This window comes from Phoenix dactylifera, chromosome 9, assembly GCF_051530095.1.
Source record: "Phoenix dactylifera cultivar Ajwa chromosome 9, Ajwa_hap1_PhDact_Kaust_v1.1, whole genome shotgun sequence".
Classification (NCBI taxonomy): domain Eukaryota; kingdom Viridiplantae; phylum Streptophyta; class Magnoliopsida; order Arecales; family Arecaceae; genus Phoenix; species Phoenix dactylifera.
In genome coordinates, this window is record NC_143198.1 from 3,282,745 (window position 1) to 3,299,918 (window position 17,174).

At 36.4% G+C, this 17,174-nt stretch overlaps 1 protein-coding gene across 3 annotated transcripts; it reads left to right on the forward strand.

Annotated features, from left to right (window-relative positions):
- Nucleotides 1–1,165: 1,165 nt before the first annotated feature.
- Nucleotides 1,166–15,980, forward strand: LOC103723685 (WD40 repeat-containing protein HOS15-like). Of its 3 annotated transcripts, XM_008814671.6 has the most exons (14): nucleotides 1,166–1,386; nucleotides 2,395–2,540; nucleotides 2,667–3,000; nucleotides 4,186–4,280; nucleotides 4,377–4,423; nucleotides 6,511–6,661; nucleotides 6,835–6,898; nucleotides 9,285–9,443; nucleotides 9,546–9,667; nucleotides 11,954–12,028; nucleotides 13,127–13,180; nucleotides 13,260–13,333; nucleotides 15,234–15,308; nucleotides 15,411–15,980. In XM_008814671.6, exons 1-14 carry the CDS (start codon nucleotides 1,320–1,322, stop codon nucleotides 15,628–15,630), a joined length of 1,683 nt encoding a protein of 560 aa, XP_008812893.4. In that variant the 5' UTR covers nucleotides 1,166–1,319; the 3' UTR covers nucleotides 15,631–15,980. The 3 variants fall into 3 exon arrangements, with proteins under 3 accessions (XP_008812893.4, XP_088560104.2, XP_088560105.2); XM_088703978.2 differs by lacking the exons at nucleotides 15,234–15,308; nucleotides 15,411–15,980 and adding an exon at nucleotides 13,933–14,398 and having other exon boundaries at nucleotides 1,168–1,386; XM_088703979.2 differs by lacking the exons at nucleotides 1,166–1,386; nucleotides 2,395–2,540 and adding an exon at nucleotides 2,604–2,622 and having other exon boundaries at nucleotides 2,728–3,000.
- Nucleotides 15,981–17,174: the final 1,194 nt, after the last annotated feature.

Consider the following 17,174-nt stretch of genomic DNA (forward strand, 5'->3'; position numbering starts at 1 on the left):
CTTGCTGATTTGCTATGAGGACTCTTAATGCAGAACCACATACAACAAGTTGTTTTTTAGCTAAACCATGTGTTGATTAGGCAAGGACAGCACCATTACAAACAAACATATATTTGGGGGTTATGCTGTCTAAGATATGTTGCTTTTTAAGAGGATTCGGGATTAATTGTCTAAGGTTCTGACTTTTCATTCCTTGATGTGATTACAGATCCTTTCTTTTAAGTGTCTTTTCAAAGCAAAAGTAGTTTTGAGTATCTTATCATAACAAATTTATCTTGTGAATTGATCAAAGACAATATGCTTGGCCCAACATTATGCAAAATCAGGTTTCTTCGATAAGATAACAAGTGTTCTAAGAAGGGGAAAAGATTGTACTGAGCATTATATACGCTAGACCATGTCACTCATGTTGGATGAAGCCCAAGCGCTAATGTTAGATTATGGGGTTGGAAGACATTGAACCGATGTAATGAGAGGGGAAGATTATCTACTAGAACTTGGGACGATTGAGGGAGGTGGTTTGTGTTGCTTGATCACACAATAGCAATGCCGGAGATGAGGTAGGGGCGGGCCATATAACACTAACCTTCTTAGAAGATGGATTAACCTTTTTGATATTTAATTACATTTATGTCAATGCTTAATGGTGATTGGTAGTCACAATAAATTGCAATCTAAAATGGTTCTTTAGATAAACAAGAAATGCATCAAATAGGCAAAAAAGAAAAAAATGGGTCTTATAGAGAAAAATCCAACGGTACGTTTGGTGTTTGCTTTTACTTTTTAAATTTTTTTATAAAAAATAAAAAAATAGATTTTCTAGTTTCTGTGTTTTTTAATTTTTCTAAAAACTCTTTTCATGTAATATTATCAAAAACTTTTAGTTTTTTTATTTTAGAGTTACAAAAATATTTTTGTAAAGAGCACGGATCCTCTCTCTTCCAGCCAGGTCACGTATGTGTTTGACTATTCTTTAGTGAATAGAACCGGGCCGGATGGACCGCGGAGTTTAAAAGGATCCGAATCCGAAGCCAGCAACATTATTTCCCGACTAAACTGTTCAAGAGCCTAACGGGTCGAAATCTTTAGCACCTGGCCCGGTCGGCCTGCCCTGCGAGCCGCCGTGACGGGAGCTGAAGAAGTCACGGGTCTCCTCACGCCATCCGCACACCCGGCCCAAAATATCTCACCCGGCAACCGGCGCTAACCCCCTCCTCCCGGAACCCGCTGCGCCTCGGTGATCTTTCAAACTTTCTCGCTCTCTTTCCCCCAAACCCAATTATCGAATCAAAACGAGAGGGAGGTCTTGCGAGCTTTCGATGTCGAAATCCACTGTTACCTCCACCGAGCTCAATTACCTCGTCTTCCGGTACCTCCAGGGATCAGGTCGATCCCTCATTTGCCCGTCCCTTTTCCGAAAATTCAATTGTTTTCGTTCTTTCTTTTGGGTGTCTTCTTCTCGTTCTTGTTGCTTTTTCTTGTTGGGGTTCTCTTTGAGCTGTCTAGTCGGTGAAATCGTGTTAGTCTTTTTGGCTTTTTTAAGTTTGTTCTTGCTGAAGGATTTCGGGGCAAATTCGTATGATTTCTTGGGTTTCTTCTCTTCCTAGGATTTGCTAAAAGTTTTGCGCGCAAGGTTCCAGTGAGGAGCTCGAACTAGTTAAGATGTTTTGCCTTTTGGAGTTACATATTAGCCGACTTTAGAGAAAAATTGAAACTTTAGAAGTTTTTTCTTCTTTCATTAAAACAGGTTTTCCTCCTCGGAGTTCATGATGGCGTGAAGCATGATAGGCCATACCGGCCCAAACCAGACAGTACAGAGCATGTTGTACCAGTTCGGTACCGATATTTGGTATGGGTGGCATATTGATACTCGGTAGGGTAAAAAAACGAAAAAAAAACTTCATATGATACCATACTATACTGTATGGGTCCGGTACCGAAACGGCGAATTTTAGCATGAAGTTTCCGTAGTTGTAAAAACAATGAATGTGATTGTTTGGGAATTTTGGCTAAATCTTTGCAATTTTTGGTGCTTGAACTTGTATTTCATAAATACTCTGGCTGAAAAGAGTCATCTTGTGTTCTTTTGGTGGGTGCTTTTATTGATGGTAAGCCAGTAATTAATTTGTTTTGAAGTTTTGATTGATCACTGACTATTTGATGGCTTCCCTTTTCTTTTAGATGTCGTACATTAAATGTTTATTTGTTCTGCCTATGTGTTCATTTACCCTTCTTCATGTTCTTTGTTTGCATGGGCTTGTCTCTTTTGACCCAATCTTCTGCTTTTAGCATGAGTTCCTTCAATTGATTTGTCATATTATAAAGGAAAATATCTTCTGCAAGGAAAGTTTATCGGATATAATATACTAACTCACATTGAATGAATTATTCCAGGTTTTACACACTCATCATTTGCTTTAGGATACGAGGCGGGTATCAGCAAAAGTGATATTGATGGAAATACCGTCCCGCCTGGTGCTCTTGTTACGATTGTGCAAAAAGGCCTTCAATATATAGAGTTGGAAGCAAACTTAGACACTGTAAGTGTTTGGACCGTCACCTCGTGACTTAACCTTTAAGCATTGCGAACTTATTTAGGGCAGCTAGCATGTATATCAATGGGTAACAATCTTCTCTGTTTCTTCGTACTTCTTGAATCTTGCCAGAGTGAGTTGGATGTTGATGATGACTTTTCTCTGTTACAACCTTTGGATCTTATCACAAAAGATGTCAAAGAACTGCAACAAATTATAAGAGAGAAGAAGAAGGAAAAACTTCTGAAGGAACGCAATAAAGATAAGGAAAAGGATAAGGAATATGTTCAAGAACATGAACGGCAACTTGGAGGCGAGAGGGAGAGAGAAAGACAGGATAGAGACAAAGATCAGGAGAGGAATAAAGAGAAAATGGAAAGGGACAAAAAACAAGAGAGAGAAAAAGAAAAGCAACGTGCGGAGCGCAAAGATAAGGCCAGACTTGATGAAAATGGGGGTTGTGGAGGTAGACTTTTCGGGTGTCTCTCTTTCTTTCAAGATTATGCAATTCCTCTTAGTCATGATCGCGTTTTTGAGTTCTAAGGAATTTAGTTATGTGCGCTGGATTATGTTGTAATATCAGTAGGTTAGCAACATTTGCTCCTTTTTTGAATTAACTTTTTAATGCTATAAGGCTAAAGCCTCCTCTTTGTTTCAATAATATCCTCATCAATATCTCCATCACATCACCTTGGAAGAGTTGAGAATGTTGGATAATGAGAAGGGCCACATATTACAAGACCAGCTTCATTACAAGGATTATACTATTGAGCACTGAGGAGGGATCATTAGCACAGAAGGATGTTTAAGTGGATGTATGATCGAACTAAGAGGGGATAGTATTGAACTTTACTACATAGGATTGATATTAACCCCATAACAAACCTCACATATATATGACTTTAAACTAAACCTTTTAAACATAAAAATGCTCACTTCTCTCATACCTATGAGTACACCCCCTACTTTCAATTTTAACAAAATTTCGAGCATCGGGTACAAAATTTTGCCATACTAGAAGTAGGGGTTCGATAAATAACTATTATGTGCATAAAGAAGTGTGATATGGGAAGATTTGTCATGGCTTCATATGAGGATCCAAGCTTATAATGGAAATAATGCTCCATGTCATTTTCACCTTGCTAATTAGATCTAAGTATCCCTCACCTTTAGGAACCATAGAAATGCCATTCATAGTCACTATCACTTCACTGCATCTTCATTTTTTGGTTCATTGATGTTATGAACCTCTCAGCAGTCGCTTGATTTCATGTATGAAATCTTCCAACAAAATTGCAATTGTACGAAATCTTCCAACAAAACCGCAATACCACCCTGTTATTTAGGGGCCCAACTTGGATCTGTAGTGCTATTCTTTAAGACAAAACTTGTCACTTTTGAAATGATTAATATAATTAATTGCCACAACCTTTTATTTTCTCAGTACAATCCTTTTGTTTCTCTTTTAAGGGCATGTTCATCAACTTGATACTTTTTTATTTATTTTCTCTTTTTCCTTTTGTCCTCTGTAAAACTGTTTATGTTTAGCAATGTTCTTTAGTTTTTCACTTTTGTGATTAGCATATAAAATGTGTCAGCTGCATCTTTATCTGTTATTAATACTCTGTAATTTCCTTTCCTCTGTTTTAAGGTCTTGAACCCATGGATGTCACCCCTAGCTCACAATCAGTGCCTTGTGAGATTTCTAGTTCTGATGTAACGATTTTGGAAGGACACAGTTCTGAGGTTTGGGCTTTTAGTTATATATAATAGTTTTTGACATGCATCATATTTTCAATTGCTAACCTGTCCTACCTGTGTTTTCTTTTCTTTTGCTTTTAGGTCTTTGCTTGTGCATGGAGCCCAGCGGGTTCACTTCTAGCATCTGGGTGGGTATAGTTTTAGCTCACTCCACAAGACTAAGTATAGCATTTAGAAAAAAAACTGTTACTACTTACTAGTATTGTTGATTTGAGCTGTATCTTTGAAAGTTTCGGCAAATTATTTCTTTCCTAATAACTATAGCTGTTGAAGTTGCCAGTTATCTTTCTCCTTCTGACTTGTATTAACCTCAAAAGTCGAGACTATGATACCTCAATGCGAAACCACCATATTACCTGTTCTAACATGTCATTTGCTGCCTTGAATGTTAAACTATGCTATGCTTTTGAACCAATCTTAAAATCGATATATCTACAAGATATTGAGTTTATACTTCAAATGAATTCAAGTCTCTTGCAGGTCGTGCTAGACCTGGACCTGATGCATTCAGTATGCAACTCTAGTCTCAGCCATTTTCTGTCCCATCTTTATTGTGACACTTTGTTTACTAAGATTGAAACATGTGAAGCAGTACTTTCTTTAAAACTCTTTTTTTCCAAGAGAAGAACTCCAAATATACCCTGAATAGAGGTCTGTACATGAAAAGATTGGTCTGTGGCCTAAATTTCCAAAACTTCTGGGCAGTAACATTGTGCTCTGATAGAGGTGTATTTCTGTTATGCAGTCACATTGATTGTGAGTTTTGTTTGCCAACCTTACTGCTCTTATAGACCCATGTGCATATCAGTGGTGGGAAAGATGCCTTTATCTTGCATATTGAGGCTCTGTATAAGGCGAATATATAATTTGCTCTGCCAGACCAATATGATGGCCTCTTGGGCTCCTGGCTCTGTGCATATATGGGTTCATTTCCTGAAATTGCAAAAAAGAGGCATTCACTTTCTGTGTTTTTTTTTCTTTTTCTTATAGAAAATAAAATACTGTAAATAGCAAATAAAGTTTGTCTGGTATACCAAACAAGCAGGCACAAGGTGTTGCCAATGTGAAACAACCAATATGTTTCAGAGAAAGAGACAAAGACTCCAGATTCAAATGATTCTTCAGTCTATCACTGGCAAGTGTCAACATCCTTAGCACTGATAGGAATCTTTTGAGTTCTGACCAACTTTCTTCATTTCACCATTCCTGTTAAGTTGCTAGAGGCAATTTTCTCCTCTGAGTTAGTATTCCATTACTTTCACATATTTCCCATGCATCAAAACAATCAAACCAGAATGAATATTTAAATATCGCTATTAAAAAAGGCCATCTTAAGCCATCAGAATAGCTTATGGTTTTATTTAAAGTTTCTATTTGATCAATATAATGATAGATATGTTAAAGAAATTATCATTATGGAAGGGTGTATTCATGTTCTAATGTAATTTTGAAAGTTGAAATAGTTGTTGTGTCTAATAAAGGCTTATATAATGCTGTTGTAACAGTTGTAACACATATATCAGCCATTAATTTTATGCCACAGCTTGTGACTTGTGGGGCGCCTTGCAACCTTTATGAAAGAAAGTATCCAAGTCTATGTGATTGTGTCTTCTTTGTAAAATGAATATCTTGCATTTTCAGAAGTACATCTTAGTGGTGGAACCTGGGAACTGAGAATACATATTCATCACAAAAACTAGTTTTAAATATCACACCCTTATTGGTAACTTGCAGTAGGCAAACTCATCATCCTTCATAAAAAAGTGTCTGGATTGTGAAACACCAAATTGCTTTAGACTACCAGATGTTAAAATCTTAATTAAAAGAATTAGTTAGGCACAGGATTGGATCTTAGGGAGAATAAATGGCTTCTAAATAATTTATCTAAGCTCAAGTTCCAGCACTATGATGGCCTAGGAGGAGTTTATAGGATTTTGAATAATTCCTTTTGGGACTTAAGATTTGTTAATCAACAAACACTTGCAGATCTTCAATAGTCATTTTACTTCCTTCTGTTTCTTTTGTTTTCACATGGCAGGGCATATCAAGATAAGACTGCTCATTAAGAGGGTTTTTTATATTTGTTTTAATACGCGAGTTTCTGGGTTTTTTTTTTAATTTTGATTTTAATATGAGAGTTGCTCTATGTTGTCTTATTTTTGATCTTCTATAGGATCTTATGTTTTTGCTCTTACTTTCTGCCACTTACTGGTAGTTCTGGAGACTCAACAGCAAGAATTTGGACAATTTCAGATGGCCCTTGTGGTTCCAATATGCAAATTTCACCTCCAAATGTACATGTTCTGAAACATTTTGAGGATAGAACTAATGAAAAAAGCAAGGATGTCACGACCCTAGATTGGAATGTGAGTTCCTCTTAGTTTGATTGTGTTCCTGATATATTAAGCTCCAAAATAAATAGTTTCCAATATAAAATTTTGAAAGCAAGATGCTTGCTGCTGTTGTAAGTCTCGATATGTTCTAGATATCACATCAGGAACTTTTGTTGATTCATCCATTTTCACTTGTCTCTGTATAGGAAGAAGGTACGCTACTTGCAACAGGTTCCTATGATGGGCAGGCAAGAATATGGAATAGGGAAGGTAAGTTGCTATAGCATGATTTTTCATTGTTGTTAATTGTTTGTTTCACTCCTCTTGTATGTTTTCTTTAACGTTTCATTTTCCTCAACTCCTTATGCTATTTTCTATGCTTTTGATGTTAAAAGTTTATGGCAGTTGTTTGGGGCTTTGGGCTGTAGTGTGAGGCAGCATGTAATTACATCAAATCCTTGTATTTTCTTTCCTACTTTGTTTGCATAATGATGAATGTGGATGGAGAGATGAAGTGAGGAATATCAATTTTATCTGTATATCTATGCTTTTTATTTTTCAGTTTTTATATATTTTCATTAGTCTATATTACTACACAATACGAATAAGGTTAGATTTTTGCCTCCTCCTAGATGAAGGTTGTATCACAAGAACAACACCTTTGGTTGATTTGATCTTTTAAGATCTAATCATGATGCTTGGTTGCATGATAAGCATATCGATACTCCTTTTATTGATTATAAATGTTGTCTGTCTCAACTTCCTGATACCATAATTATTTGCTTGCTTATTGTATACCAGCATTATAGACATCTTTAAACTTTGCCGGATGAACTGTGATCATGGGAGGTTTCCTAGGCACTTTGCCAAGATTTTGAGTAGCAGAAGATCTGAAAATGCTGGGGTCACCGTCACCAAGACTACCATAGACACTCTTATTTATGTGTATATTCATATGTATCATATTCATTTACAGATCTGCATATATGCGCACACATGAATACATGTACACATGACACAGTGAATGATGTCTACTTGCCTAGTAGATTTGAAATCAAAGAGAGGTCAAATTGTTGTAACAGGAACAAGTATAACTTAAATTGAAATGTTAAACAAGTGACCCTAATTAGTGTTAATTTATACCAATTGACCTATGACAACAATGATATTTATTATTAAATTTCCTTCAGTTTAAATATTATGAATTCTGCTACAAATATTTTAAATTGTCAATGAATCTTGCAATATAGAAGTCACACATAAGGCATGTTAAGCATTAATCTTTTGAAATTAGTATGTGGGTGTATTAAAAATTAATTGAATTTGCATGAAGTCGGTTTCTAGGAACTGATTTAGTAGGTTATTTTTGGCTGACTGCCTGGGCTGTAAGCTACGTAACCAAGGGTTTCTTGGGCCACTTGACTTTTATGTTTCAATGTTACACTTCATTTGCATCTCAAGAAAAAAAATATTGTTTTAGTTTCGGACAAAATGTTGACCACGGGTTTGAATTAAAATATTCGGTCTCCTATAAGAATGGTTATAAGAATAAAAAGTATAAGGTAAATGGTGGGTTTATAATAAATACAAATATGCAACATCTAGAGTGTTAAAAATACCTTCGACATGTCTCTCTCTTTTTTTAAAAAAGAATTGTGACACATAGACTATTGTAATTTTGTAAAGGGCAGGCTTTGGCGTAATAGTAAGGTTGCTCCCATTGCGACTTGAGTGTCATGGGTTCGAAACATGGCACAACCTCTCCGCACACGGGGTTAAAGCTGCGTACATCCGAGCCTCCTTAGACCTCACAGTGATAGGTGCCTCATGCACCAAGATGCCCTCTTTAGACTATGATAGTTTTATGGTTTTCATGTTCTGCTATATAGAAGAAGTTGGTTGTTCAGTGGTTTATATTTGCCAGAAACTTGTTTGCCTTTGCCTTTGCCTTTGCCACCTAACCAGCTGAAACTCCAAGAACAATATCATAAGATTATCAATTGCAGGGCTAGTATTCTGATGAAGAAAGGCTTTAATGTTATTCACATATTAAGATATAATTAAGTTAACATCATCATTAAACTTGCACAATCAGTTTAGTACATCATCTTGGTTAACTAGCATTTTTCCTTTATCACCAACATTGTGGAGATACTTCATATTATAACCACCTATAGCCAAGTAACTTTGGTATCTAATTTTAATCTCTAGCCTAAAGGTCGCAACTGGAGCTTTAGGGTTTCTTTTGGAGGTTAAGCTCCCCATCAACAATTACGTATAATAAAGAATTTTCCACCATATAACAGAATCTTTTTATGACAAAAAATGCACACATTTTATTTATGATATGTACCTTTTTTATGTAATGTATTATAAGTTAGAACTTTATTATTAGTTCCACAATGTTAAATTCCTGTATCCTTTCTATTACTTTTGTTTGGATATTTTGTTTTTGGCATCTTTCAGTGACAGTTTTATGACGAATGGTGAATCGAGAATAATACTTAAATTAAAGATGGACTTTTCGTCAAAATGATTTTTTTCATCTCAAGACTATTTTGGTGCTCTTTTTAGCACGTGTCCTATAAGGCACCGTAATGTTAGATTCTCGAATCCTTTGTTTAATTATGTTCTTACCATCTTTGGGTGTTAACAGGGGAATTGAAGAATACTTTAATTAAACATAAAGGACCAATTTTCTCCCTGAAATGGAATAAGAAGGGTGATTTTCTCCTTAGTGGAAGTGTAGATAAAACTGCTATTGTGTGGGATACAAAGACATGGGAGTGTAAGCAACAATTTGAATTTCACTCGGGTATTATTTTCTTTCTATAATTACATCTGTGCTTATGTGAAGTGCTTCTAACGTTACTGAAACATGAGAGCATTGATGTGTTTGATCTCTTTATCTTTTCAGCTCCGACACTTGATGTTGATTGGAGAAACAATAATTCTTTTGCAACATGCTCAACAGACAACATGATTTATGTTTGTAAGATTGGTGAAAATCGCCCAGTTAAAGGTTTCTCCGGGCATCAGGTTTGCCCATTTTGATGTATAGAAACTAATTATTTGATCAAATCTCCTTTGAGTTTTGTTGTCATTGCTGCCAACTTGACATGCATCTTCCTTTATAATGTGTACAACTTCAAAACAAGCAGCAAATTCATAGCTTTGTCTAACTGTATGCTTCTTAATCCTTGTGCATTTTTTCCTCGGAACATTTGTAAAGTGGACATTTTCAAGTAGTAACCAGACATGCTAAGTCAGTTTGATAAAAAAAGTTTACAAAATTGATCCATAGTCCACTGGTGCTTGTAAACAATGAAGTATCAGCTCCTCTAGGTGATCAACTTGTGAAATTTTGGATTATATATATATATATATATATATATATATATATATATATATATATATATATATATATATATATATATATATATATGTGCAATTGAAAAGCAAGTGTATATGAAAAATTAATTCTTATCAATCAATGTATATGAAAAATCAATTCATATCACTGCCTTCTTATAATTCTAATTAAAATTTCTTTTAAGCTTGTGGATGGTCAGAGTGTATCTTCTGGGGCAGTGCTAACAGGACTTTATTTGACTTGCCGGTTTGACCAGATCCGTTGTCAATTTTAGACTAGGACGACTTCATTATATTTATCAAAACAGCTCAGACCAAATAATTCAAAGCAAGCAATAAAATGGAAGAACAGTTTGGACCGGACAGGGTTGTTTGTACTGTAGAGCCCTCTATATGATTGGTTGAAACTACAGAGGGGGATAGTTTTGGGATGATATATTTTTTTTGTTTAGAAAAATTAAGGTGTTATGGGTAAAAGATGGAAGGGCAGCACTGTAATGGTGTGATTGTCACTTCAGTACTGATAATGAGAATGATAAAGTTTTTTTTTTCTTCATTCAATTTGCAATCTTGTAGAACATAGGTAAAATCTGCATGCAGGACATTTCCTCATTGGGCCACTGCCATTTATTATTTTCAAGTTGTCTTGTGGATCAACTCTGCTTGAAGTAATAACTATCATCTCTTTATCCTATAAACTCTTGATTATTCTCTACAGCATGGTCTGCTGTGCCGGATCCCTCCGACGGCCCTCCACTGGCCTCCACCACCCTCCTCCTTCCCTCCCCTGCTCGTTCTCTCTTTCCTTTTCCTTCTCTCCCTCCGGCAGTTGGTTTTGTTTCTGTTGCGGGAGCCGTCCCGGTCCGCCACTGGGAGGGCTCGGTACAATCGGAACCGCCCGATTCGGGACGGTTCCACTGACCCTGGTCTACATTGTCATACCAATGTTTTATGTTTAATTATTTAATTTCTTTTCGAAACAAGTAATGTTGTTTATGTAGCAAACAAGAGATCAATGATCAGTATTGAGCTACACTTGTTATGACCAACAGAAGCATGAAGCATCTTTCAGTACCAAAAGTTCTGATTGATAATTTGAAATTGTTTAAAATAAATTTAGTTCAGAAATCATAAAGGAAAATTCAGAAAACATAACAAAAATTAGAAAATTGTAAAAGAAAAATTTAACATTGCAAGCCACTTTGTATTGTCAATCCAGTAAAAATTATAGAAAGGTTTTGATAGATTTCAAAATATCATCTTATAGATATAGTCATTGATAGATTAAAAAAAGAAAGATGTAATGGAAGAGATACACCGTTAGGTAGGAAACTTTAATGCTTTGCTTACAAGGCCATAGCGCTCAAGAACTTCTAATTTCTTTGGATGAAATCACTTGTTACATGGAAAATGCTTATTGCCTATAGTGTATTTTTGCATCAATTCTGACATATGGGGCAGAATAAAATGCAACAAATAAATAGTCAATTTTTAACATCCATCTTTTAGTCTAGCTCTTTTTGGGATGCTCTATTTGACAGCCTCTTGTCTCTCAATATAATTATGTTGGATATCATGATTTTTCTTAAAAAAATTTAGTGTTATATGGTTACAAATTGGGGAAATAGTAGTCTGTCAAAGTGTATGCTTGATAAAGTGATCACTGAAATTACTGTCTTCAACTGGCTTCTTAATGTCACTTGTACTAGCAAAGCTACCACTTGCCTTAGGTAATGATTGAATTTCGGATACATGGTTTTTAGTATATGTATAGTTGGTTTTCATGCTCTATGGGTAACTACAGTTCCATTTCAGAGTTCAAGGTCCTTTAGAAAATAGAGCATGCTAATGCAAAATATTTGGCTACAATTGGAATATTCACAGTTGCTTGAAATAGGGATTTTCTGATATTCATTTGGCATGAGAGAATAATTCATTGGTTTTCCATTTCAGGGTGAAGTTAATGCCATCAAATGGGATCCAACTGGTTCACTGTTGGCTTCATGTTCTGATGATAGGACTGCCAAGGTAACTGAACATCTTTGAAGTAAGAACTGTTTCCATATGGCATAGTTTCACATAGCACTTGAATGTCTTTTCATGTTCATGATATCCATATGTTGCCCAGGTTCAAAATATATTTTAGTGGAGATTTTTACATCCTTCTCTTAAGCTATAATATTTTAGTCAACTGAGGCATCAATTTTTATTTTGCATACATCAATATGTTCTGATTTTTTAAGGATAACCATAAACATAATCTCAACTATCAAATCTTGTCCCAACCAAGGGTTCCGGTGGGATGGGGGCGTCTCGGCCGTCTCGGCCTGTTCCTATGAGAAAACGGGACTAGGACAGGGTTGGAACTCTGAAAAATATCCATGCGGGGAGAGAAGAAAGAGGGATGAAAGAAAGGAAGGAAAAATAAAGAAAAGGAAAAAGTTGAAAGAAAAAAAGAGGAAGAAGAAAAAGGAAAGAAGGAAGAAAGGAAAGAGAATGAAGAAGAAAAAGGAAAAAAGAAATAAAGGAAGGGATAAGAAACTGAAAGAAAAAAGAAGGGAAAGAAAGCAAGGAAGGAAAGAAAGAAAAGAAAGAAAGAAGAAAAGGAAAGAAAGAAGAAGGGGAGATAGATGGAGGATATCTACGGGGATACATGACCGGGATTGCTGCCAAGATGGGGCGGGACAGCGGGGCATCCTGTTTCATGGAGAAACCGGGACACCCCCATCCCATTGGATTTAAAACCTTAGTCCTGAGTCTCCTGACTATCTATAAACAGCTAATACTATGTCGTTTTCAATTGTCTATCAATTTTTATTTTACAATTCTGCCTCAACTTATGGATGGTTCGCAACCTCAGTCAATCATTTTACATTTTCCATCTTGTCTCGAGACATCGTCTGCCACAGTTTGATTCATAGTACCCAGGGTGTAATAAGGGTTGGCATTATGTCTAACTACTTGAATTTACTTGATGGCCCCTGCTATTTGACATGGAATATAAGTAATTGTCTGGTGCAAGAACCTAGTGAGAACATTGACTTTGAACCAGCTTCTATGTTGCATTGGATAAGTGGAAACATTGCCTAGAGATCACATCTGGTATCTTTTGTGAAATTTTGGCAGATTTGGAGTCTGAAGCAGGACAAATATTTGTACGACTTCAAGGGGCATAACAAGGTTCTACATCTTTTGCTTGACATAATGCAGCAACTCTTTTTAGATGACTTTGTTACAGATTCGTGAATAATTTTTTCAGGAAATATACACTATTAGATGGAGCCCTGCAGGTGCAGGTACAAACAACCCAAATCAGCAATTGGTACTGGCAAGGTATTTTTTTAAGCTTCATAATACTAAGTTTGACTGTATTTACATCAACCACTTGTTCCCGGGTGCATTTGACCCATACTGAATAGGCTAACATATTTGCAAATTATACCTTTAGAATGTACATGTGTATTAGTGCTTGAGAATCCTCTTACCATAGTCATACAAAATCGGCAATTAACTAGAAAGGTTCTAATTTTCCATCCTTTTTGTTGTCGCATGGGGGGAAAAATCAAAGAGATGATTTCTGTATTTTCTTTAAATCTGGTTTCTTATCCTGAATCAACTAATTTGAGTTTGTTATCCTGTTCCTGAGTCATTAGGTGCAATTATTTAAATGTTGCTTGTTTTTGTTTAGGCCTTTTCCGTATTAGCAGGAGGCTACATTAGGTAACTCATACTTGTTTCTGTAAAATAACAAGCTTCCAATGCCTACCTAATCAGTGACCTGTTTGTATGCAATATGAATTAAAAGTTTAGCTTCCCAAAGCTATAAATTAATTGTACTTGACTCTGGTTCTAGCCCGGGTTCCCCTGTTGTTGACTTTGGGAATTTTTCGTTTTGTTTTTAACTTATATGATTTCTTGGCATTCTTTCTCAGTATGCTTATACTTCATCATGGAAAACCAGTTATAGAAGAGATGATATCATGAAGTTGTCAGCTATAGTTTTTTTGCAGCCTGTGAAACTCCATAAAACCCCCATGGAGTTGAAGAGCAAAATTAATATACATATTGGTGGTATTTTTGTTTTAATAAGTAAACTGATGGTATCAAGTCCATATAATGTCATCCCCAACCATCAGTCTGTAAATTAAGATAATGTTTTTGGGTGCAAGCTTAGCAGGTCAGGGTGTTCTTTTTCCAGCTTTTGACTATCTAATTTTAGAATGGATTTCTTCGCATAGTGGGAGGCATGTCAGCAATGCGGGACAACTAATAATTAGTTTGCTTTAGGCTGTTCAGAGGAAGTGACTGTATAAGATATGTGAATAATGTTGGAGGACATTTTGAAGCACTGTTCATGACCTTCAGATTTCATTGCGTTAACATGACCAGTTATTTTGTATTATGTTTCTTGATGTGTTCTTTCCTTCTGCGGATTTTCCACCACATGGAAGAAGTGATTCAAATTGTGATTTAGGATTTGGTATTAACTAATAATACCATGGCCAATAAACAAGTGTTCAACAGTTTCCTTTTTAGATTGCTTTATAATTGTTTTTGTCATTCATCATCTAAAAAGGTAAATCTGCAGTCAAGGTTTGCTGTCTTAGATCCTCACTTTCTGTCCCTGTTTCTTGAAGACTTCCTTGCATGAGAATCCTTCTTAACATGTCTGAGCTGTTTGGCGACCTAAGACTTCTCTTATCTTGATGACGCAATGGTCATGACATTATAAACACCTCTCTTTCTCTCTCTCTGTTTACCTACCATGGAGAGCCACATGACATTGCCAGCATAATTTTTGTTCTGTAAAAACATTCCTATGATCATTACCCTGTGGAAAGACATCCCTCCTTGCCATCAGGAAGGTAAAGAACAAAATTATGAAAGCTTGGTTACAAGCAAACATGCAGACAAAACTTGCACCTCGATTTCAGGTTATTTAGGTTATTTGCTTTTGTTGAACTGTTATTGCTAAATATTTTGTGCTTTTATTGCATTTAATGGCTGTAAGGCATCCATATAACTGATTCTCATTGCGGTAAATATTTTGATCTTTCAAGAAATTGTTCATATGAAACATTAGGTTGCAAAATATACACTGGATAAGCCTCTCCAGAGCCATGATACTGGCCTTACATGTCTATTATGTATCGCAAATTCACCATCTACCCTAGCAATGTCATTTCCTCTCTCTTTTGGCTAGTGTTAATCAGTGATTTTGGCAAATATACAGTGCATCTTTTGACTCAACCATAAAGTTATGGGAAGTTGAGCTAGGACGCCTTCTGTACAGCTTAAATGGCCACAGGTATGACTGCAATTCATGATGACACAGTGGTTTACACTGATGTTTTAATTAAGGCGATACCTATAATTTTCTTAGTATTGATTCATTATAATTAAATACCAGGCAAGCAGTATACTCTGTGGCATTTAGCCCAAATGGTGAGTATCTAGCAAGCGGGTCATTGGATCAATGCCTGCATATTTGGTCAGTGAGAGAAGGGAGGATTTTGAAGACTTACAGGGGAGGCGGTGGCATTTTCGAAGTCTGTTGGAGCAGGGAAGGTGACAAAATTGCAGCCTGTTACTCCAACAACACTGTATGTGTGATGGATTTCAGAATGTAGGCAGCTGCTGGTATCCTAGGAACAATCAATTAAGCAGGAGGCTTAACTTATTTTCTAGGGTTTTCAAAGATAGCAAATGTGTGTATAAAAATGCCATGTAATAGCGTGTTTGTCCCATTTGTTTCCCCTCCATTTTGAACCCAAACCCAATCATGTTAATTAGTGCTGCAGTCTGTTCAAAGCATGCAAAATGATTGAGAATGCCATGGTTAAGGAAGAGACACATGTAGGTTATTCTAGAAACTGGACTCAAGCTCTAGATGTTTATGTGTAATATATGATTAGTGCTGATGACTGGTTGGCTCTTACTTACGATTAGAACTGACCGAGTCTTGTCAGGTTTTCATATAGCCCAGGCCTGGTCTCGAAATTTTTTTGGGGTTTCGAAATCTTTTGAAGGTTTAAGCATGAGCTTAATGGAGTTGTGATCCGAACTGAGCCCAAGCCATCCAAATCCAAGCAGAGAGGACAACTGTGGTTGGACTGAGAAGAGGGCGAAGCCCCTCTTCAAGTCGGCCCCAGCAGCGAAACACTTGCCATCAGCCTCACCTCGTCCTTGGAATCTCCACTCTTCCTTTGTTCTCATATTACGATATCTCCGTTATTGGAGGACCGGGAATGAGGAGGATGAGCTATAGGATGAACGGGAGAGGGGGCGCAGCCCAATTTGGCCTAGCTTGTGTGCATTCTTTCTGCGGTGAATTTAGCCATGGTGATCGAGTAGATATATGACATTCGTTGGATGGTGGGAGATTATAGCATTTTTCAAGCCGTACATGTATATCAAAAAGCAAACAGGGCCGCCGACTGGATTGTCTCCTTTGCTGCTCAATATTTCGGATTAGAGGCTGCTCCTCCACTGCTTCGTCTTTTTTTTTTTTAATTCTGCAGGTTGTACATGCGCTAGAGTAATCTGAGCCGCCATTGTACCAAAAAAAAAAAAAAAAGGATTCTGCGTATGGATAATGCAACAATCCATCCTATATCTTTCTTTCGACGTGCTTAAAAAAAAAGCACAATGCTAGCACCATGTAAGGCTTGTCTTCTTCGCACCATTGCGCTCGGTTGCTTAGTTATCTTGTGAACTGTCATAAGGTAATCATCCATCGTTGAGACTTGTTCCTGGAGGCCCATTGTCGTGATCAAAAGCTTAAAATACTACTAATTTTAAACAAAAGCTCTCGGCTCTGTCAGGATGAAAAAGTTGCAAATTTCTATTGGCTTGCAATGTTATTTATCCATCCTTAGAATAATGTAGAGAACTCTAAGACCCGTCGCTCAAAATCTTTCCGGGAATATAAGATCCGTGCTATCAGCAATTTAGTTAAAAGTAGCCAAGTTGCCTCTCAGGGTTAAAAATTAACAACATTTGCATCTGAACTTAACCCCGTATCTCCAACACTGATGAAGCGACTCTTGTTGGAACTAATGCAACATCTATTTTTATATTAGAATGATGCTAATCGAGTGCAAAAAATTTATGTTTTAATAAATTGACAAACAACCGATGTAGAAAAGATATATCATAATTTTTTTCCTTCTTT